The 22,082-nt window shown below is 53.4% G+C and overlaps 1 protein-coding gene across 5 annotated transcripts in view; it reads right to left on the bottom strand.

Moving 5' to 3' along the window:
* Kazn (kazrin, periplakin interacting protein) overlaps positions 1 to 22,082 on the bottom strand; it is a 908,996-nt gene that overhangs the window by 40,237 nt on the left and 846,677 nt on the right. For all 5 annotated transcript variants that reach the window (XM_075946808.1, XM_075946807.1, XM_075946809.1 and 2 more), the window contains 5 exons: positions 14,857 to 14,993; positions 10,454 to 10,624; positions 7,020 to 7,209; positions 3,743 to 3,873; positions 157 to 207 (listed from right to left, as the gene is read on the bottom strand). In XM_075946808.1, the coding sequence (XP_075802923.1) occupies positions 157 to 207; positions 3,743 to 3,873; positions 7,020 to 7,209; positions 10,454 to 10,624; positions 14,857 to 14,993 (680 nt within the window). The remainder of the gene's footprint in view (positions 1 to 156; positions 208 to 3,742; positions 3,874 to 7,019; positions 7,210 to 10,453; positions 10,625 to 14,856; positions 14,994 to 22,082) is intronic.

The following is a 22,082-nucleotide window of genomic DNA, read 5'->3' on the forward strand; positions in this document are numbered from 1 at the left end:
TTAGGAACAAGCTAGGCTAAGGCCGAGCTTTCATAATTAACAATAAATCTCCATGTCATTGTTTGTGAGCCGGTGGCCCAAAGGAAAACCCGTCTACGGAAGAGGGTCAGGCTGGGGTGGCGGGAGGATGCGGGCAGCCAGGGAGTCCATACCCACCTGTACAATAGGACTGTGCAGGCTCTTCTGAACCGGGCCGGGACTGTCGCCCTGTAGCCGAAAGAGAAGAAGATGAAGCAGCAGACTCGTGACACAGGAGAGCACAGGTGACCCGTGAGGATGGGGGCGGGAGGGGGTCTTCCCTGGAAGGAAGCCACCAACTCCTCCAGGGCTGCCCTGCCTCTACAGAGGATGGAGATCCATACCCTCTGGCATTTCCACACAGCTGACTGATGGGGCCTGGGGCTCATCAGACATCAGATCAGGGACCCCGAGGAACTCTCCTGACCGCTCTGACCTCTTAACCCTTAATCCTTCGAAGCTTAAGTTCCTGCCTGTGTTCCATGTGTTCAAATGGGAGGTTGGTTTCACTTGTTGTTTTTTTTTTTTAAATAAAGACATCGGTTTTAGTGGAAAAAGCATCCTAAGGGGGAGGGGGTTGAGATCAGTGACAGACGCTTGCCTAGCAAGCCCTGGGTTCTGTTCCCTGAAGGGGGGGGGGAGTATAACAGCAAATTAAACAATTGACTCAGGAGACCACATGGTCACTAAAACACCCTGAAACCAACACAGCAACTCCCGCAGTCTATGGCTGTGGGTTTAGGCATAAGCTGGGGTCCACCTGCAATCTCTTACAGGTCTAATAACAAGCAGAGTTGGGACTCAGATTTGGGGTGTCTCATTTCTCCTGGCTCTGTGTTTTTTCTAGGTAGGGTTCCACAGCAAGTGCACAGTGGGTCCTGGCTGCCTGGAAACCTGCTCACACAGGTCTGGACTCTTCTCAAATTCTTTCTTGGGTACATCAGGGAGCCTGTGGGTAGGTAGATTTCTATGGGTTGTCAACTATGTCCCAGTAGGGGGGACCTTTCCATGGGTTGCCAAATGTGTTCCAAACGGGTAGGAAAGGGACCCTTAATATAGTCCATGAAGGTGCAAAAGTTTTTACTATATCTATGAATCATGCCTGCTCTACCAAGGAGAAGAAAACACATTGAGATTACAAAAGGCATTACTGGGGAGACTCCTGGTGGTTGTTTCTGGAATTGCAGGCATAGAATCGCCCATGAAGAAACAGATGTAGACCAGTATTTGAATGTACAATTTCCCCATACTGAGGCTTCACTTTTGCTCTAATTCGTGGTCAGAATGTGAGGTAATCTTTAATCTAGTCTTGTTGGTCTGTGTTGATATTGTTGGTACCAGGTGAGATCCCTGAGGACAGGACAGAGGGCTACCTGGAATCATTTTCTGGCTTTTTAGCTTACCTATGTGTGCACCTGTTGAGATGTGGAATAAAGGGAATTTGGAGAGAAAGGACTCATGGCAGTTCAGTCTGTGGTATGGACTCAAGGTTTTCAAACAAAACCCTTTCTGTACGGAGTTGAGACAGTTCCTCTGGGAAATATGATCCCCCCCCCTCAAGCTATGTTGCCTCAGACAGCAGTAAGTGCTGAGGCTAGCAAGAGGTTGGCCTGTGTCAAATGCTGTCTGGGAGCTGGGAGTCCTTCTCTGGGTAGATCTGTCAGCAGCATGTCTATCCCCGAGGTCACCAGAAGGTCAGTGTGGCCCTTAGGAAGATGCTCCTGTTTGGGGGTGAGCACACCTGTCAAAGGGTGTCTCCCTAGGACTGAGACTCTCCACCTGCATGGTTCGGGCAGGGCCATGTCCACTGTGGTCCTTTCTATTGACAAATGGATGAGAGAGACCTTGGAGTGGTTCTCCTTGCTGTCTTTGGTCTGTCAGCCTCATCCTTTAGACTGTGGACAGAAGTCACACTCTTTGTCACAGCCCCTGGAAAAGAAGGGACCTTAGCCATGCCACGGGCAATGTGTAGCTTCTGGGCCAGTAATCGCACCCAGGCAGGCTGTGATGCCTCTTTCAAGTTTAGTCTTAGCGATTTTGTGTATGTGTGTAGGCACGCGAGTGTACGTGAGTACCTGAGTGTGTGTGCAGTCCAGAGGCTAACCTCAGGTCATCCCTCAGGAGCCATGCCGTTCGCTGTATCCTGAGACAGGACCTCTCACTGGCCTGAGCTTGCTGATAAACCAAGGCTGGCTGGCCAGGGAGGCCCGGGGATCTTCCTGTCTCGACCTCCTCAGTGCTGGGATCACAAGTGCACAACCCCGCGCCTGGCCTTTTTATGTGGATTATGTGGACACTCATCTCTTCATGTTTGCGCAGCAAATGCTTCAACAACCGAGCCATCTCTCCAGCTCTTAGGATCATAGCTACTTTAATAATAAGCCCTTTTCATGCTTACTGCAGATGGGGTCCCCTCTTGCCTGTACCCAGGAAAGTTGCTGTTATTCATAACCTTATGTACTTGCTTATTATGGGTTCTCATAGCATGTCCCTTTCCTGCGTGTCCTGAAAAATGCTCACACTGTTAGCAAGTTCTGCTGGTTAATAAAGCAATGCTACCTTGAGTTGCTAAAAATGCCTCCCCAGGCTGGGGAGATGGTTCAGGAGTTAAGAGCACTTGCTATGCCCGCAGATGACCTGAGTTCAGTTCCTGGCACCCACATGGTGGCTCACAACCCCCTGTAACTCCAGTTGCAGGGGAATCTGATGTCTTCTTCTGGCCCCCACACACACCATGCACACACATGGTGCACTGACATACGCATGCAGGCAGAACACTCATGCACGTAAAATAAAAATAAGTGGAGAAGAAAGAATGAAAAGTCCTTCTTATGCATCTGAAGACACTTCAGTGTGGCACCTCTGTCACCAGGACATGGCAGGGAAGCCCTCTGGGTTATCCACTATGTTGATGGGACAGAAATCTGAAGTGGCTCCCACCTCTGACTTTCCATTCCTCTTGGAGGCTGACATGGTTTTCAGCCGTGCACCGATGCTGGGACCACCAGCCTGGGAGCCTACAGTGGCGGGGCTATGGCTTCAGAGCATCTTCCAAAGGTTTGTTGGATTGAAAGCCTGGTCCCCAATGTGACGATGTGGGAAGTAATGGAGCCTTTAAGAGCTGAGCATAACGGGAACCATTTCTTTCATGAGCTTCCCAGCCTCAGTCATTTTGTTCTTAGTAAATGAAAAGCGGACTAGATAGAGCCTACCTGGAGGACTCATGTCTTTTAGCTGCTGGGGTCAGTACATAATTAAAAAAACAACAACAACAACACCTTTTTTTGACTAAAAAAGTAAGACAAATTTACAGGGCCTCTCTGCAGAGGCCAAATGTGTCCCAAGCCACTGGAGTCTCAAAACTAAAACACAGTAATCTGTTTCATTCAGGGTGAAAGATGAGAGCTGGTGCGACAGGGGACAGGTGGTCCTGTAGCCAGGCCCAAGGTCCCAGACAGGGACCAAGATGGGGTGCACCTGGCGGGGTTCCAGGCTGCGCAGACCCTCCTCGCCCTCCCGGACACAGGAAGAAACAGGCCTCATTTCTTTCTCTCCCCACATCCACTGCTTCTCGCATAAGGAAAGAACAGAACGGGAAATGCCTTCGCCACAGCGTTCCCTGGGTGGACGAGAGGAAAGAGGGGGCACATCTTTATCCCACCCCACGGCCCCGCCATGTCTGGGCAGGGCCCCAGTGCCCAGGCCCTGCTGCTGCTGGCCTTACGTTGCAGAGGGAGTGCGTCCGGTGTCGTGGGGAGTTGATGTCGCTCGGTGTTGATGACCGGTCCCCTTCAGCAGCAGAGGCATCGGAGATGACGGAGGGCTGCCGTGAGTGGCAGGGGCTCACCCTGACCGCTGGAAAACAGGGATGGCAGGTGAGTGAGAGACACGGGAGGGACAACCTGATGCACCTATTATAGGGACAATGATGCTGAGCCAGAGGGAAGGGGGTGCGGTGGCCAGCCCTTCCCTTCTGCACCACAGCCCTGCTTGCTCTTGGGGTGACCCTCCCCCTTCCGTTTGATCCATCTTGGCCCAAGGGTCTATGAAATCTCACCCGAATGGACTGAGACACTATGCAACCCTAACCACAGCTCAATAGCAGAGTCCCGGACAAGAACCCCCACCCCAAGCTATGACCAGCTCCTTTCTTTCTCCAGTGTCCATGAAACACAGCCAAGTCCATCTACTCTCCTAGCCCATGGCAACTGCCATCTGTTCCCTTGAAGACCAGGGTGGCCTCCTTACCTCTACTCCTCACACTGAAGTCAGAGCCAGTGGCTTTTGGCCACAGTCAGGGTATATGGTCTATGAAGCCTGGCGTGCATAAACCCTGGTCACCTCAGCAGCCAGGGCTCAGTCACTCACTCCCGGTGACGCTTGTGCTTGCATGCACGCGGAGGCCAAAGGTTGACAGGTGTCTTTCTCTATCAACCTCTTTAAAACTCGCTTTTATTTATGTGTATGTGTATGTACGCCATATCTGCAGTGCCCGTGGAGGCCAGAAGAGGGCAGCAAATCCCCTGGAACTGGAGTCATACATAGGTTGCGAGCCTCCACGTGGGTGCTGGGAACTGAACCCAGGTTCTCTGCAAGAACAGCCATTGATCTTAACTATGAGCCACCTGCCCAGCCCTGTCTACCTTGCTTTTGGAGACAGGGTCTTTCACTGACCCTGCAGCTCACCAAATCAGCTAGACTGGCTGGCCAGTGAACCCCAGGACCCCAGTCTTCATTTCCTTAGGGCTGTGATTACGGGTGTACACTGTCATGCCCAGCTTCTTCTGAGGTCTGAACACAAGTCCCCATGCTTCTGCATCCGGAACTTTCCCAGCTGAGCCACCCTGCCAGTCCCCTTTGCAGATCTTATAGCGGGACGTTATTTACACCCGCATTGTCTGTCTGGCACCGAGTGCACCGTGGGTCCTAGGACACATTCACCTCCTGGACTTTCAGGGTTGGCTCTTTGTAAACAGTTAAAGTGGTAGATAAAAGGTCTCTCCCAGAAGCCATAGCTCAGAAGCCCGCTGGACCCTGCTACAGATCTCTCCCATATGATGGTGCCAGTACCGCACAGAGGGACCGTTGTTGCCTGGGCATCCACTCCAGGCAAGCACTCCTGACAAACCGTCCTTGCCACCAATGACCATGTGGCCCAACGGGGAAGCCGCTGGCTGATGGCTCTCAATCAGTTCTAATCTGAGCGAATTCCTTTATAGGCTGTATGGTCCAGGGCATGCTCCTCACCCTCTTGAGCCAATCTGATTATCTGAGCCATGGAGGTGCCTGTGCTGGTTGGTTTTCTGTGCCGACTCGACATAATCGAGAGTCATCTGGGAAGAGGGACCCTCAATTGAGAAACTGCCTCCTTATTGGCTGGTAGGCAAGTGTGTGTGTGTTTGTGTGTACGTGTGTGGAGTAGGCATTTTCTTGATTGATGATTGACGTGGAAGGGCCCAGCTCCCTGTGGGTGGTGCCACCTCTGGGCTGGGTAGTATAGGAAAGCAAGCTAAGCGAGCCAGGAGAAACGAGCCAGGAAGCAGAGTTCCTCCACGGTCTCTGCTTCAGTTCCTGCCTCCAGCTTCTTGCCTTGAGTTCCTGCCCTGACTTCCCTTCATGAGGTTTTGCGCTGTCAGATGGAATAACCCTTTCCTCTCCAAGCGGCTTCTGTCATGGAGCTCGCCACAGCAACATAAAGCAAACTAAAACGGTGCTGGTGACGGTCCTTCTGTGGAGCAGTGGGTAGGATATGCGCCTGCTGTGGCGTGTGCTGTAGGGAGGGAAAAGAGCCACGTGCCAAAGGCCTTCCCAGCGATGGCCTGGCGTGGAGGTGGGTGACCCCCGTGCAGGTAAATACCGAGTTATAGAAGAATGGACGAGCCTGGGGCACAGCCAGGGAGAGGGCCTGGAAGCATCTCTGAGGAGACATGCTTACTAAAAAGATCCGAGCTGGCTGCAGGAAAGGCAAGGTCAGCAAAGGAAGAAGAGTCCAGAGGGCAGAGCCCGTGGCCTGGTTAACCACAACTCAACGTCAGCCCCACCCAGGCAAGGCCCTTGCAGCTGCAGAAGAGTGCTCCGTTAATTTCTAAACTGTCGCAGGTTCTGCCTACCCTACCTTCACCCCACCTTCAGCAGCACCTCTGCCTCCTGCCACCAGGGCGGACCAGAGGCTGGGGAGCCATCTGCATACCTGGATCTTGGGACTGAGCAGGGAGTTAGCTACCCCTGGGGTTCAGCATCCCTGGCTGACTGGAGGCTGAGCTGGACTTATGTTTGCTAAGGTCTTTAGTTCTGACCTGGCTTCAAAGGCCTGCTGTATCTCCCCGCACCGCCCTGGTAGTGGGGGAATCCCTGCTTTGTCTCGGCTCAGCGGAGGCAGGTTCAAGGTCTGTTTACAGAAAGGAGTCTGAAACCCTGTGTATCCCCTGTCAGCGCTGACAGGAAGGGACAGCTAATATTTACCAAGGCCCTGACTTGGGAATTCTGTACACTTTACCTTTCTGGCAACCCTGGGAGGGAGGGCTCAGCAAACAGACCTGTAGCACACACTGAGCATTAAGAAAGAATCCAGCATCTCTTATACCTTAGGAACAGACGACCCTTGTGCTGGGGTCAGAGGTCATGACCTCTGTGAGTAGCAGAGCCAGGCTATGATCTCAGCAGTGTGAACCTATGGACTACTACAGCTGTCATTCAAGGAGCTTGGTACCCTCCCCGCCAAAGGATGCTGGGGGGGGGTGACTTAGGCTGACTAATCAGAGCACTGGCTCTCCCAGACATTGTCATTTATTCTGGGGTGGCCATGTAACCCAAGCTGGCCGATCAGGGTAATTGGCTCTCCTTAGGCCCAGTTGAGCCTCTGGACTCAGCTCTGCCCTAAGCCCTATCTCTTAGTGGGTCCGGTTACGAGCGTGAGGCATCGTCTGTCCTGGGGCGGATAAAGCATGAACGAGGGAGCCACCGTTCCCACTGGGCCTAGGACCAGGCTGGGCAGGACTCACCTTGCCGGTCTGCAGGGTGGGGAGGGTGGGAGTGGTAGAGCGTCTGCTGGCTCTGACGGATGGCAGCAGTCAGCGGGAGGTCAGCCTGAACCACCCATTCCTGGTTGCCATTGAGCACCGTCTCGCCAGGCATGGCGAGTGAATGCCGCTTCGGAACATCCTTGGTCAGTGTGGCTAAGGACTGCTTGGCCTGGAGCAAGAGCGGGAGACAGGAAGAAGAACACACGTAACCAGAGGGGACCTCTCATGCGGTTGCCCGGGCACCTCTCACTATCATACCAGCGAGCCATTGGCAGTGTGGTGCAGGCCATGTGCCTGTAATACAGGTCTTCCCTACCTCACTGGGGTCTCACCTTCGGCTGTTATTAAGGGCAAAGTGAGAACCCCATGTCAGGAAGAAGGAAGCAAGTACATACTCATCACTTCTGGGGTCTCCAGGGACAAGCAAGAATTCTTTGTGGGTGCATGTATGTGCATGTGTGTGCCCCTGTACACGCATGCACGTGTGTGGAGGCCGCAGGTCAATGTTAGGTGTCCACAGCAGCCACCCACCCTGCTTTTGGAAACATGGCCTCTCGCTGGAGCTGGCTGATTAGATTAAGCGTGGCTGCTAGCAAGGCCCAGGGATCCTGCCTCCACCTTTTACCACGTGATCTGAAGAACTGAACTCAGGTCCTCACGCTTGAGGTGCAAGCATTTCATCAACAGAGCCACCCCGACCCCAGCCGGGATTCTGATGGCCTAAGAACACGGCGTAGGGCGTGTTCTTGGTAAGCCTTGTAAAAGGCAGGTCTGAGATTGAGTCTGTGAGAAGGGAAGGCCATGGGGCAGAGAAGCCAGTCCTGAGACTGCCTGGGAAGGACCCGACACCCCACCATACACAGGACCGCCTCATTACAGTCATCTAGCTCCCGCTGGCAGGAGGGTGGGCTGCCGTGGAGAACACACAGAAGGATTAGTGAGAAGAGCTGAGATGATGGAAGACAAGGCTGGTATAAAGGGCTCCACAAGACAAGGCCCATATTGGGGGACCACCACAGGCGTGACAGGCACTGTGTGGGGTTGGCGGTAGTGAAGGCCACAGGTCTTCTCTCTGTCCTGCCTCAGAGACCTCGTATATTAGCTCCCCACTCTACCCAGTATGCAGGAGTTTATCAGACAGCAGGATCTTAAGTTGCTGGGGGGACGGGACGGGACGCACACATTAGACACAGGATTACGCATACTCTTAGTTAACCATTTTCTATGGCTTGGGCAGCTCTCTAGGGCTCCTGCGGGGCAGAGGAAGCTAAATGAGGAGTGTGGGGTAGAACATCACTACCTGAGAAGCAAGGGATCCCTTAGGGCTTCTGTGTCTAGACCCCTTAGGCACTAGACCTGAGAGTCTCTCATGCTGTCCACGCAGGACTTGAAACCTCTGATAAAGATTTCAAAAAAGAGAAAGAAAGAAAGGAAATCTCCTGGGCAGAGGTGAGCTTCAGAGGAGGCAGGCAAGTGTTCCCTCAGGCTGTGCCTGCTCAGGCGGAGAAGACCATCTCCCACCAGCAATCAACACAGCATGTCTGACTAATCATTCCCACTACCTACAACTCAATGCTGGGAGTTCATTTTGACCTCTGACCTTCCCCTCACTTCTCCTCTCTGGGTTCCCATCTTCCCTTGAACATCCTGAACCTGGAACATCGAGTTCCTGGGGATTTCTGAGTTGGGATGACTGTGCCCATTGTGACTACAGTCCAGCTAGAGATGGGCTTGACCTCGGCTGCCCTGGAACTTGCTGCATGACCTTGAGCATCCCCCGACTTCCGGAATGCCCACGTGCTTCTGTCAGGCAGAGCTGCCCTCTGTTGCTTAGGGTCTCTGCGATTGCGCTCTCCGAGAGGGCTGCACAAGTCAGCCTTGAACTCAGAGCAGAAAGGTCTAGCCTGAAGTTAAGGGATGACGGGAATGGGCTGTCAGAGGGACACCTGGAGGAGAGGGGGCCATCGCGGGTCCGGGTCCGTGTAAAGCACTTCCCTCTGCCTCTAGGAAGGCTCAAAGCCTGCAGCAGCAGAGGGTCTGGAGGGAGGAGGGAGGAGCCGAGTTTCTGGCCGGAGTAAAGCAGGCTCTGTGTTAGTATGTCGGGAGCAGAAGCCAGAGGGGCTAGTTCCTAGTATAGAGAACAGCAGGGAACCCATCAGACACTGAGGCCAGGGCTCAAAGCACCAAGATGGGCTTCATCTATCTGGGCACACAGGGTCTTTCCCACCTGTCCCCTCAGGGCTGCACGAAGTATCAACAAGCCCTGAAGTGGAGGTAGTCTTCCTGCCTGGAAGGCTCTCACCACTAGGGGTCAGCATTGCACAAGGCAGCTGCCCTGCTCAGGGCAGCTTCACTCTTGCTGTGCAAACTATCCTGCCATCACCTTCTACAGATGCCACGGTAGCTGTCTCCTCCCTAAAGCCCTAGAGGGCATATGCAAGGACCCCCAAGTAGAATGGAGGCCAAAGAGGCCAAGCATCCCCACGGAGGTCTGTAACCGCTGTAGCTGGTTCTGATGACATTGAGAGCATTCCTAAATCTCTCTCTATCTCTCTCTCTCTCTCTCTCTCTCTCTCTCTCTCTCTCTCTCTCTCTCTCTCACACACACACACACACACACACACACACGTAATTAGAGCAAAATAAAGAGTCACCATACAACTTTGCATGCTCTGGCTATACCCGGCCATGTCATGGGGAAGGCGGGATGAAATGAAGACCCTGTCCTAACAACTGAAATGACACAGGAGATGGCTCAGGTCACACTGGCAGCCAGGGCTGAAGTCTGGGACGCGTCTACCTCTGTCAGACCCCTGAACTCGCTCTGATCCCCACACACATGCCACGCGCCTTTTTGAAACGTCTTCTTGTTTCGATGGATTTCAGTTATTAAAAAACAGTAACAAATCCATCTATTTTTTCCCTGATGACCTAAGAAAGACAATTTTGCCACAAATACATTTGGACCAAAAGCCTTTAGATATCCTACATAAATAGAGAGTTGATACACATATAGGTATATGCTGCATGCATACATATAAATTTACATATGCACAGATAAGTAGATGCTGTCATTTGTAATCCTAGACTCAGGGATGTTAATATTTTGTGTATTTCTTTCCAGATATTTTCCTCAAACAATTATGATTGTTTTGAATCGAAACACGTCCTCCCATCTCCCTACTCGTTAGCAGCCACAGGGGGAGTGTGGTCAAGCGAGGCCTCCCAGGGTCCCTATGCTCCTGCGCTTGAGGACGCCCCCAGATCGTGAGTATCATGTAGCCCATTGCTCTCCCTCAGCCTCGTGATTGCCTCCTCCCCCAGGGGCTTTAGGAGGCCCATCGTTGCTCCTCAGTTGCCAACCTCCAAGCTCTAGTAACGACCTGGGCCACTCCAGCGGACGGTGAGCTCACCATGGCTAGCTCGGCCTCCAGTTCCTTCATGCGGTTGTCCTTGAGGTCCAGCTGGGAGCGCAGAGCCGCGGCGTGGTCCGTGGCCTCCTTGGCCTGCCGTCGCAGCTCCCACTTCTCTCGCTCCAGCAGGTCCTTCTCCTTAGCCAGCGCTTTGACGGCGTCCTCACTCTCCTGTGGTGGGGGTGAGAGAGGGGGGGTGGGTTGCAGGGTGGCACAGGGTGGAGGGCTCATCGAGGTGGGCAGGGAAATGGGGAGGTTATGGGGTGAGCATCCTGGACTCCTTCAGAGAGCATTTTCCTGATGAGGGAATCTGGGGGATGCTCGTCTCTATAGAAACTGGGGGCGGAGTAAAATAGGACCGTTTTTCAAAGATGGGACAACTCCACATGGGGAAAACCAAGTGTGATCTGATGAAAGTTGGGGTGAAAGAGTTTTTTGTTTGTTTTTGGTTTGAGGCATTTTGTGTTGAGTCAGGGTTTCTATGAAGTCCAGGCTTGAACTTCTGATTCTTCTGCCTCCAATTCCCAAGGGCTGGCCCAGTTTCTGTGGTGCTAGGGATACCCAGGGCCTCACACATGCCAGGCAATCACTCTGCCAACTCCACATTTCCAGCTCCTGGGGCCGTTATTCTCGCTTGATGCACTATGTTAGAGCAGAGTGAAGAAGGCAGTATCTGGACTGCCACCTGCCAACACTGTACAAGGTCACAGCTGATGGGAGACTCAGTAGCCTGCCCTTCTCACATCCACAAGGAAGGAAGTTCCCGTCACCTACATAGGGCTCTCTCGGCTTCCTGCACAGACCATGGATCCCAGAGGGTGGTGCCAGTCAGGTATGGGGCAGGCCCCAGAAAGAGTTGTGACTGACCCTGACCTCTGAGCAACTGTGGTCTTGTTTTGGGGGCAGTCCTAGGGGGAACCCAACCCATCCTACCAAACCACCACACCTAAAGCTGAAAGGTGTGTCAGCCTCCCCACCCTGCCACGGCCAGGCGCAGAGGACAGTGGCCACCATCCTGTCTGACATAATAACTCTGTACTTAAAGGTCAGCCAAGATGGCCAGACCAGTTATCCGAGTGGGACCAGCTTTTCTTCATGGATGTGGCTTCCACAGTGTACAGCCGCAGTTGAAGTTCTTGAGAGAATCCTACAGGTCAGCACGGCCTCAGTTTCCCCATCTGCCCTGGTTGCATTTTGAGATATCCCTGTGACCTGCAGCTCAGCCCAGAAGCTTCTCATTCTCTAAGGTCCCTGTCACTCCTCCTCTTCCAAGAAGCCTTCCCTGATCACCCGCTAGGGTGACCACCTAGTGCCTTCTCCAGTCCTTCCTCATACCTGACGCTCAATCCACCAACAGAGATCTGAAGCAGACACAGCCAGACAAAGCTGTGCTTGTATGATCCACAGCAGAGCTGACTAACCCTGGGAGCTCGGTAAGCGATACCCCTGGGAGCTGGCTGGTGATCTTGGGTTAGGGGAGAGACCTACTAGGACCCTTGAGAGCCTTTTCATCTCCATCCTGATTGCTCTGCTGGCGGTGAGCAGATGAAGGGCCTGGGCGAGGTGAAAAGGGTCTCAGGTGTTTTGAAGAACTGGACCCGTGTCGCCACAACACTGTCCCCAGGCAGGGAGGCCAGCAGGCTCTGTGGCAACAGTCACAGGGTGGCCAGGGCAGTGCTGCAGGCTTTGCATGCATGCCTGTATTTGATCACCCACACACGAGGCAGATCATTTGTTTATTCCTGTTTCACAGAGGGGTAAACTGAGGCTCAGGGGAGAAATGCCCTCAGCCCACTGATCATGGAAGCAAGAAAAAGACCCATGGAATTCCTTCCCTGTGGATCTGACACTTGACAGGGCCTAGGGGCTATTAGTGGCTGAAGCATGCAAGGGCAGGGCAAGGCTAAGACAATTAAGGTCTTGCAGGCTAGGCCAGGGCAGTCGTGAGAGGCTACGGGGACAAAGGGGTGGTGAGGCGGTGGCAGCAGAGGATCACCCTGTGCCTAGCCTGCAACGGCTGCCAGGCCTGCTATAAGGACACTTCCAGCTGCACCCTGGGGACAGGGCGTGTGTCTCTGGCACAGTTTTCTGGGATGTTGTAATTTTGAAAATTTTCTGGGCAGGCCAAGTCTATCTTTGTCAGCAGCTCTGAGTCCCTGCTGTGTCTACCTGCTCGACTGGGGTCTGTGGGGGTCCTAGAGCCAGTGGGCCAAGGGAGGCTGAGAGCCTGCAGCCCAGTTACTGGGGAGCCAGAGAGTTCTATTAACACTGTTCATTTGGTTCCTGCATAAAATGAAAATCACGTCTGCCAGATGAAACTAAGGCTTCAGCTTTAGTTTCTACAAAGTATCTCCAAGTAAAGAGCGCCTGCCTAGAATCCCCCAGTGAGGGGCTGAGGCGCCAGTTCTGTGGTAGAGCACCTGCCTAAGTTCATCCTGAACACCACAAAAATAAATAATTGGTCTTGATCAGTCACCAGACCCTTAACCCAGTGGCCTGGGCTGTCAGTAACCCAAGGTCATTCAGATGCTATTCCCCTGGCTTCTCCAACCTGGCCGGACACAGAACAAGCAGGAGGCACCTGTACCTCCTGCTTAGAGGCGTTTGACCACAGAGAGGAAGAGATTTGCCTGCCTGGGAAGTGACAAGGAGCGTCGCCGGTGATGACTACAGTAGGCACGTGACAACCATGTCAATTCCGGCCCAGCTGCTGCCACCTGGCCTCTACCTGCAGCTCAGATGTGGCCCCCTTGATTGGGCCCCTCGCGTGGTCTGCCACCATTGCTATTGTAGAGCCGGCCATTCAGCCCTCCTGTCCTCAGAGCTGCAGGCTGAACTGTTAGATATGATTTGTTAGATATGAATTGGATACGCCAGTCACATGGTCTTGTTTTGCACGCTTGCCGTCCCCCCCCCCCGGCACACTTTGGGGAGTGTGATGCCTTCAAGAAGCAGGGCCAGGCGTGTGGAAGCAGGCACTAGAGGAGAGCCTCTGAAGGCTGTATTGCTGCTGCCTTGGCTCCATCTACAGTACTCTGCTTCTGTTGTTTCCCGCCAGCCTCGTACTCCACTTCCCAGTCAGCCATGATGTGAGCGCCTCCCTCGCGTGCTCCCACTGCCATTAACTTCCCTATAGCTCCCGCTCCATGACGGTCGTCTGACACCATGAGTACAAATAAGTCTTTCCCTCAAGTTGTTCCTGCCAGGCACTGGGGGCACAGTGACACACAGGGAACACATGTATGATCAAACGTCCGTGAACTCAATAGCACTCTAGCCCACATGGCATGTGGAGGTCGAACGCCAACTCTCCCCTCACAATAGGAGTTGAACTCAGGCCGTCAGGCTTGGCAGCAAGTGCCTTTGCCCTCTGAGCCCTCTTGCGGGCCCAGTTTTTCTGACCTGCACAACAGTAGGCAAAAATAGCTCAACACCGTGGCTCACAGAGGCCTCTGACTCGGCCTGACTCTTACCCCTTGGAGGCATCTACACCACACACTCTTACGAGTCTTTACTGACCCAAATCCTACAGCCATGCAATCTACAAACTCCTCCTCATCCCAAGGAGCCCAGGGCGGTGACTCTTGACTGCCAACCTGACAGGATATAGACTCTCTGAGCCTGGGTCTGTGAGGGAATTTCTAGATGGGGCGAAGTGAGGTGGGAATTCAAACCCCGAAGGTGGGCAGCACCATCCTATGGGCCAAAGCTCCAAACTGAATCAGGAGAACACGGGTGAGGCATTCATCTCCCTCTGTTTCCTGGCTGCAGAAGCCATGTGACCAGCCGCATACCGTCTCTCCAACCAGCATGGATTCTATCTTCCAACCCTGGTCCAAAACAAACCCCTCCCCCATGAAACTGCTTTGGGTGGGTAGTCATTTTGTCACTAAGAGAAAAGCAAGTCCTAGGGAGCCCAACTCAGGGACACAGTGCCACCTCCCCGGGCAGCCTTCTGAGCGTCCTCTCTGCAGGCAGCAGGCCCTGCCGTCTCCCACGGCTCCTGGCTGACTCCTCACACTCCTGCTAAGGTGTTATGGATGAGGTGTGGCTCATTGTGTCGGGTGCTCAGTGCTCAGTATCTCGGTCCTCACAACAGCTCTGCACCTTCCACAGAAGGGGAAACTGAGGCTCTAGGGTGAGGTCCAAGGGTATGCCCAGAGGAGCAGGGAACTGAAGCAGCTGGATTCCCAAGTCCACGCTGTCCAGGCCTGTCCACCTAGGGACACAGGGTCCAGCCGGGAGCTGGGCTGGCTTTCCTGGAGTGTCCAGACTGGAAGCACACAGCAGAGCCTCCAAGGGCGCTCTGGGATTCAAGGCAGAGAAGAAAGGAGGACCGTGTATGTCTGAGAGAGGAGGGCAGGGACGAGCAGGAGAGGACAGGGGACCGGAGAGGCGCTGACCTTGCGATGCTGCTCGTAGTTGCGGATGAAGTCTCGCAGCTGCTCCTCGCGGCTCTCCAGGGTGGCGTACAGCTGCTGCATCTGGCTCACCAAGTCGGTCTTCTCGCCCTTTAAGCGCTTCCGGTCGGCTTTCATGGCTGTGGACAGTAGAGGGCATTAATTAGCTCCCGGTGCCCTAGCTGTTTTCTCTGGGTGCCTTCTGTCAGGTGACAAGGTGGGGTTCACTCGCTACTGTATCTCTCCTGGACCCCCACACCGCAGCAATTGGGAGCCAGGCCCCCTTCTCATCTCTCTGATTTGAGTATCTATAACGGAAGCACTGCGGGACTGCATGGCTAGTGTCAGGGGTTCATACAAAGGGAGGTCCCAACCTTATGGCTGAAATGAGCCCCAGGGTCACCCCCCACCCCAGTCCACAGAACAGCTCAGCCCAGTCCAAGACTCTCTTGCCAGCCTCACTTGACTTTTAACATGTAAGGGTTTAATGGCACGCAAGATAAGACACCAAACATCACAGGTCACATAGGGCTGGACTCTGCCGAATGAAAACCTCTTTGCCCATGGGGAGACATGGAGAAGAGGAAAAGACAGCCCACAGGAGGGAGAAAATACCTGCGAATCCCATACCCAATAAGACACATCTAGAATCGAAAAAACAAATCCCAAGCCAGCAAAATGGCTCAGCTGGGAAACATGCCCACAATCAGGTCTGACGACCTGGGTTTAATCTCCAGAACCCACTGGTGGAAGAACAGAGCTGCCTCCCATAAGCTGTCCTCTGACCTCCATAAGTGAGCCATAATGTAGATGTGATGTGTATATTCTCTCTCTCTCTAAATTAAATGCAATGAAAATATAAAAAAATAAATCCCTACAACTCAAGAATAAAAAGGCAACTGTTGGGTCTGGAGAGATGGCTCAGTGGTTCTGCTCTCGGAGAGGACCAGGGTTCATTTCCCAGCCCCTACATCAGCCTGGAACTCCAGTTCCAGGGATTCTGGCGCCCTCTTCTGACCATCATGGAAACCTACACTTGTGTGAACATACCCACCCACACATATACACGATTAAAAATAAATATTTAAGAAACCTCTGCATATAAGCAAGTGTTAGTCATAATAAGCAAAGTCTAAATGTTCAGCCGGGGACGGCGAATGACAAAAAAGAGACCCATGGCCACAGTGACGCATGATTTAACCAAGAAACGCTTCGTGACAGCAGCCAGGTGCAGCCGGGCACTGACGGCTACACATTGTGAGTCCACTGCCTCAAAATGCCCCCAAGAGGAAACACATGAAGACAGAGTAGAGCAGCTGATGGAGAAGACAGGGACGTGGGGTGGCTACAAAGGGTGGGAGCTTTCTCTGAGGTGAGGCGGTTCTAGTGCCCGGCCATCTGGAGCTCTAACTCTGACTGTGTTGAATACCACAGCCCCATGAAGTTCAAGTGGGTGAACTGGGACACAGGTGAACTCAGTCTCAAAGCTGTTCAAATCACACCAAACAGGTTATGCGCACCTCATCATCTTGTTCTCCACATACAATCCTGCGGGCTCAGTCTGTGTGCATGAAGGAATTACGGCCAGGGGCAGACCCCAGGAACCAAGAACCCTAGCTCCTGGCAGCCAACGTAAGCTAATGTCTTCTGGCCCTCCTGCCCTTTGGCCTCTCTCCCTGGGTAGAACAGGTGGGAGGTGGGGCATCTGGGGCCATGCCACTGCACACAGAGAGCCACGGGGAGCCCCGCGCAGTGGGAACTCCAGGGCTGGTCGGCATTCGGAATTCCAACTTTGAGCCTCCTGCTGAATCCTGCTGACTCTTGTCCTCTCTGCAGCCAGCTTGGCTACACGGCAGCTGAGGTCACCAGGGCTGGGTTTCCAGACCGACCGAGCTGAAAGCTTGCAGGGTGGAGCTGAGGACACAGCTGGGCCAGCTCTGTGTCCTGCCTCCAACATTGTATAGCATATTACGGTGGAACCAGACTTTAAGAAACTAAGGCAAGACGGCTTATACAGGTGCTTGCCACCAGGCCTGACGACTTGAGGTGGAACCCTGGGACACACATAGTAGGACAGAACTGACTCTTGCAAGTTGTCTTCCGACTCCCTGTACACACACCACAAATAAATAAATACAACGACAAAGGAAAGAAACTCCAAGACCCGACAAAGTCACCTAGTCAGCAAGCACCCTCCAGGCAAGCCTGGGCCAGCACCATAGGGAATTCCCCACCTGCCATTGGCTGGCATTTCAGATCCATTTTTTATAGAAGGGGGTGGATGAGTCCTCTTATCCCATCCCAGAGAAGTCATTCTGGCCACAGTGCCAGGGAGGGCAGAGCTGGGGTGCACAAGCGTTTACAGTCTGGCTTATTTCAGGTTGGCAAGTGTGACAGCGGAGAGACACCGTGGAGCAGGGAGAGTGTCCCTGAGGTCTTGGCTGGTCCCCCCAATCCTTGCCACCTTTGTCCTTTGGTTAGAAACCGAGCCCTTAGGATTCTGATTTGCCCCATCGTAAGCTTTATCAAAGTTGGGCAGTGGTGGTGCACGCCATCAATTCCAGCACTGGAGAGGCAGAGGCAGGAGGATCTCTGTGAGTTCAAGGCCAGTCTGGTCTACAAAGAGAGTTCCAGGACAGCCAGGGGCTACACAGAGAAATCCTGTCTCAGAAAACAAAAAAAAAACAACAAACAAAACAAAACAAGAGTGACTTCGGAAAGGGTTCACTTTCGCTTATGGTTCCAGAGGGATGGAGTCTACACACGCAACCCTCCCTCCCTCCCAGGCTACATGGCTGCTTATTCTTTCTCTCCAGGTGGAGCTCCCGATGAGGCAGCTGGCTAGTGCACCGTACTCCCAGAAACTAACTGGCTTCACCCGGGCAGGTCTCATTCCAGCAACCAGGCCACTGGAACGACAGCCAAGGTGACAGCTGATGTCGTGCCCTTGGGGCCTTGCAGGGTCACAGTGTGAGCAGGATCCAGCTCCAGGGAATGTGAAGATTCTGGGCCTGGGAGGGTATATGTGGTGTGTGTGCACAGAGGCACCTGAAGTTCCAGAAGACCTGGGGCAAGTCACTCAGCCTCCTCCTGGGCTTTGCTTTACTGCCATGATCCTGGAGCTGGAGACACAGTGCAGCAGCAGAGAGAACAACGGCCACCACAAAGGACGAGTCCCAGCAGAAGGCAGGGGACAGCCTCCAGGCCTTCACAGGCACCTGCACCCATAGGCACACATACACACCACACACAAGTCAAAATAAAAAACACTCCACAGCCAAACTAATGATCACCGTGCTGTGACACTGGGGATGTGTCAGGCACTAAGGCTGTGTGGGTTCTTGTCACCTTTCATTGCCTTGTGATGTCATCATACAACAGACTGAGGACTTGGCCATGAATTGTCGAAGCCCCCCTAGCCCCAGTACCTAACCTCCTGTCCCCTTGGCTCAGAGCCTCTGAGGTCACCCACTCAAACCAGTCCCATGGCACACTGGGGACAACATGCTGTCCTGGTCTGTCTTCTGGCCCTTGGGTTCTGGGTGGGGCTGAAGCCTGGCTCAGTTGTTTTGGGATGGAACCCAGGCTTCATGTGTGCTCTGCCTCTGAGCTAAGCCCCAGCTGAGCCTGTTTCACGGAGGAGGAAAGAGAGGCCCCAGTGTTAACTTAGAGAAAGACAGAGACAGAGAGAGAGAAATAAGTCCTGGACTCAAACTGGGGACACACTGACCTTCAGCTCCTCCTCACTCACCACCATGAAAACACACATCACCGTGGACAGCACAACCCGCTGCATCCTCCCACAGACCAGAGGAGGATTCATGATTCCCAAGTGTCGTCCGGATGCTCTCGCTCTGAGATGCAGCCCCTCACCATTTGGCCTCTTAAGGGGCTCTCTGAGGTTTCCCTTAAATGCAATCTGACATCCCACTGTGTGCCCCATTACTGCCCTTTGGCTGCTAGAGATGTGTGTGTGTGTGTGTGTGTGTGTGTGTGTGTGTGTGTGTGTGTGAGAGAGAGAGAGAGAGAGAGAGAGAGAGAGAGAGAGAGAGAGAGAGAGAGAGAAAGAGAAGAGCTCATACGGAATCCCCTCCCACAGTGTGGCTTCCTGCTAACCTGAGCTCTGGGCTCCTATTTCTTGGCATTCCTGAGGTGAAGGGGGAGGTTGCAGCAGGTAAATGGACAGTCAGCAGGAAGGAGGCTTGCTTTTCTATCCAACCTCCTTGGGACACACAGACTCTGGAAAAAGGGGGAGGGGGGACTGGCATGGGGCTCTGTGGGACTTAGGCCTTTGAATAAATACCCACCAACATGGGAGGTATTGGATCCTTCAGTTCAACTTCCTGTTACTGTTGGGAGATCTGAGGCCCAGAGAGGGAAAGCGAATGCTGGCTGTCACACAGCGAGCCACCCCAGGTCTCTTGATGCTTAGGCCAACATGACCATGACCAAGTAATTTACAATTCTTCCTACATGCCATTAACACCACCCCCCTCCATACACACACAGAGAGTTCTCAACTAAAAGCTATCTTTCTTTTGGGTGATATGTAGGATACACCCTTGGAACATCTGGGGAAAAGAGAACCCCAGATCAGAGACCTCCCTAGATTCCAGGCTTCTCTGTCTTGTTCGGAGGCAGGCCCAAGATGCTACCGGTGTCTGAACTTGGGCCCTCCTCTGCTTGTAAGGCTCTGGTTGCCAGGAGAGGAGGAATTTAGCTGAACACTGCAGGGTCTAGGCATGAGGATAGCTGTTCTCAGCTTCATCCATCCCCGCCACCCTGGTCCCTACGGGTGGAAAGTGAGACCACTCCCTTTTCCCAAGACTTCCTTAGGCACCCGAGTCCCTAAATTTGGCAGGTGCCCTATCCAGTATTTTCCCAGCATCACACCAATGCAAGGTCCTCTCTCTGGCCTCCCAGATGGCCGGTCCGCTCCCCACAGCCACCACCATGTTCTCTTCTAGCAAATTCCATTTTTCTTCTTCCTTCTGATGCGAAATGCTCCCAAGGGCTACTCACAGTGTCAACCTCCAGCTCTAAGTCCTTGGTCTCTAAGGGACCCCTTGATTTCTCCACACTTGGTCATTTCTAAGTCGCTGAGAATCCCGAGTCTTCAGGGCTGGTGCCATGTCCTCCTTTGGGGTGTTCCCTGTCTTCTCCCACCATTCTCAGTGGTCTCCTCTGGGCTCTCCTGGCTCTGGCTTCTTAGCGGGGAGTCCTCTGTCTTGGAGGCTCTTTTCCATCCCCTGGGGACCACACCCGTGAGCTCTGGCCTCCAGCCTGCCTGTGTGCTACACCTTCACTGGAGCATCCGAGAGCATCCTATGATGCACACGACCAACTCAACAGTCCCTCCAACAGTCTGGGTCTTAAAGTGTCCCGCCTCCGCCTCAGGGCTCCACTCACAGCAGTGAGTAGGTGCTGGGGACACAGGACAGTGACAGGAGGGCAAAGACTCGGGAAAGAGGCAGAAGGCTCTGTTCTATGAATTCCACGTATCTCAGACTGTTTCCTTGGTCCTTGGCTCAGGAAAACTCAAGGTCACCTGGCTGGGACAGAAGACCATTCTCAGGTCCCTGACAAGACCTACTATCAGGAGGGGCAGGGGGACCTAGAATCCAGTTCCTAGATTCCAGAGAGTGACCATACCCTAACTGCACGGGTTGCTGTAACACCCAACTTTTCACGAGAATTCCAGACTCCCAGTTGTAAATCCCAGTCTCTGGCCTCCATCTTTGGGGGCCCTGCCCCTGTGCCCCTTGCACCTTGCCACCTGCCTGAGGAGGGTCAAGGCGGCCAGTCAAACCTTGGCCCCTCCCCAGAGGAGGTCAGGACCACTCCCCCAGTCTATTTAAACTGCTCCCCGGAAAGTCAACATGTGGTTTTACCTCTTTCCTCCCGGTGGTTGCACTGGCAGCTAGACTGCAGGAGTTCTATCCTATTAAACCTGGATATCTTTTAATTTGGTTTCTTTTGATTCGACCTGATTGGGATTTTGAGTCGGCAGAGAGCTCGTGTTAGAAAATATTTCTAACACCAATTCTTACTATTTTTAAGGTTTTAAATGTTCCCTACAACACAGGGTAAGTTCAAGACGTACTTGAACTTGCTCTGCAGACACCAGCTGTGTGACCCCTGGGTACATCCTTTATGCTCCCTGTGTGTAGTATGGAGCTGAGGGCCGCTTTCCGCCACCCAGCTCCCTTACGGCTAGCTTCACCCGAAATAATTACACAGAAACTGTATTCTTTTGAACACTGCCTGGCCCGTTAGTTCCAGTCTCTTATTGGCTAACTCTCACATCTTGATTAACCCATTTTTAATAATCCGTGTAGCCCCACGAGGTGTAGCTTACCAGAAAAGATCTTAACCTGCGTCTGTATTGGGTGGGAGAATCATGGCGACTGCCTGACTCGGCTTTCTTTCTCCCACAATTCTGTTCTGTCTACTCCACCCACCTAAGGGCTGGCCTATCAAAGGCCAAGCAGTTTCTTTATTAATTAACCAATGAAAGCAACAGATAGATGACACTCCCACATCACCTGTGTCAAATGGGGAGCCTTTGGAGTGGAGCAGAGCTCCTGGAGGCAGGTGCTGGTGGTTCTGCCCGGCTGTGCCTAACCACCCCAGGGGTAAGGGTGAAGCTGTCAGGAGCGGACTAGGTGGCCCTGGGAAGGAGAGGTTTGATTAGAGGCTGCCAGACCTCGTGAGCTTAGGGGCAGACTCTCAAGTGGGAACTTGCGCTGGGAAGGCCAGGCCAGCCAAGGAAGAGGTTAGGGACCTGCAATCAGTAACCAGAGTCCCTGCTGGCTGCTCACCCTCCTCACATCAGGAAGCCCTAGCGGGTGGCGCTTCCGCCCTGTCCCCAGAGGTCATCAGCAAGGGGGGATGTGGGGGTGGGGCATGCAGGGAGGGAGGTGTTTGTTTTCCAGGTTTTGGAGGGGAGTCCAGGAAAGTCCTCCTAAAAATAGCAAGCCGGCTGAGGGGGAGCACCAACATTCCCTAGACTTGCAGAGGAAATTTCTGGAAACAACACTGGCCACCAGCTACCTCCCCCCCCCCTCGCCCTGACCCCACCACGCCCACGGTGAGCAGTATCCTTAAAGGGTGACATTTGTGTGTGAGGCCATTAGCAAACAAAACAATGGCTTGGACTCAGTCCTGAGAGAGACGACCAGGGCATCAGGGTGCAAAACAACGTGCTGTGTGGCCTCAGGAACTCAGTC

The sequence above is a fragment of the Microtus pennsylvanicus genome, chromosome 13 (assembly GCF_037038515.1).
Source record: "Microtus pennsylvanicus isolate mMicPen1 chromosome 13, mMicPen1.hap1, whole genome shotgun sequence".
NCBI lineage: Eukaryota > Metazoa > Chordata > Mammalia > Rodentia > Cricetidae > Microtus > Microtus pennsylvanicus.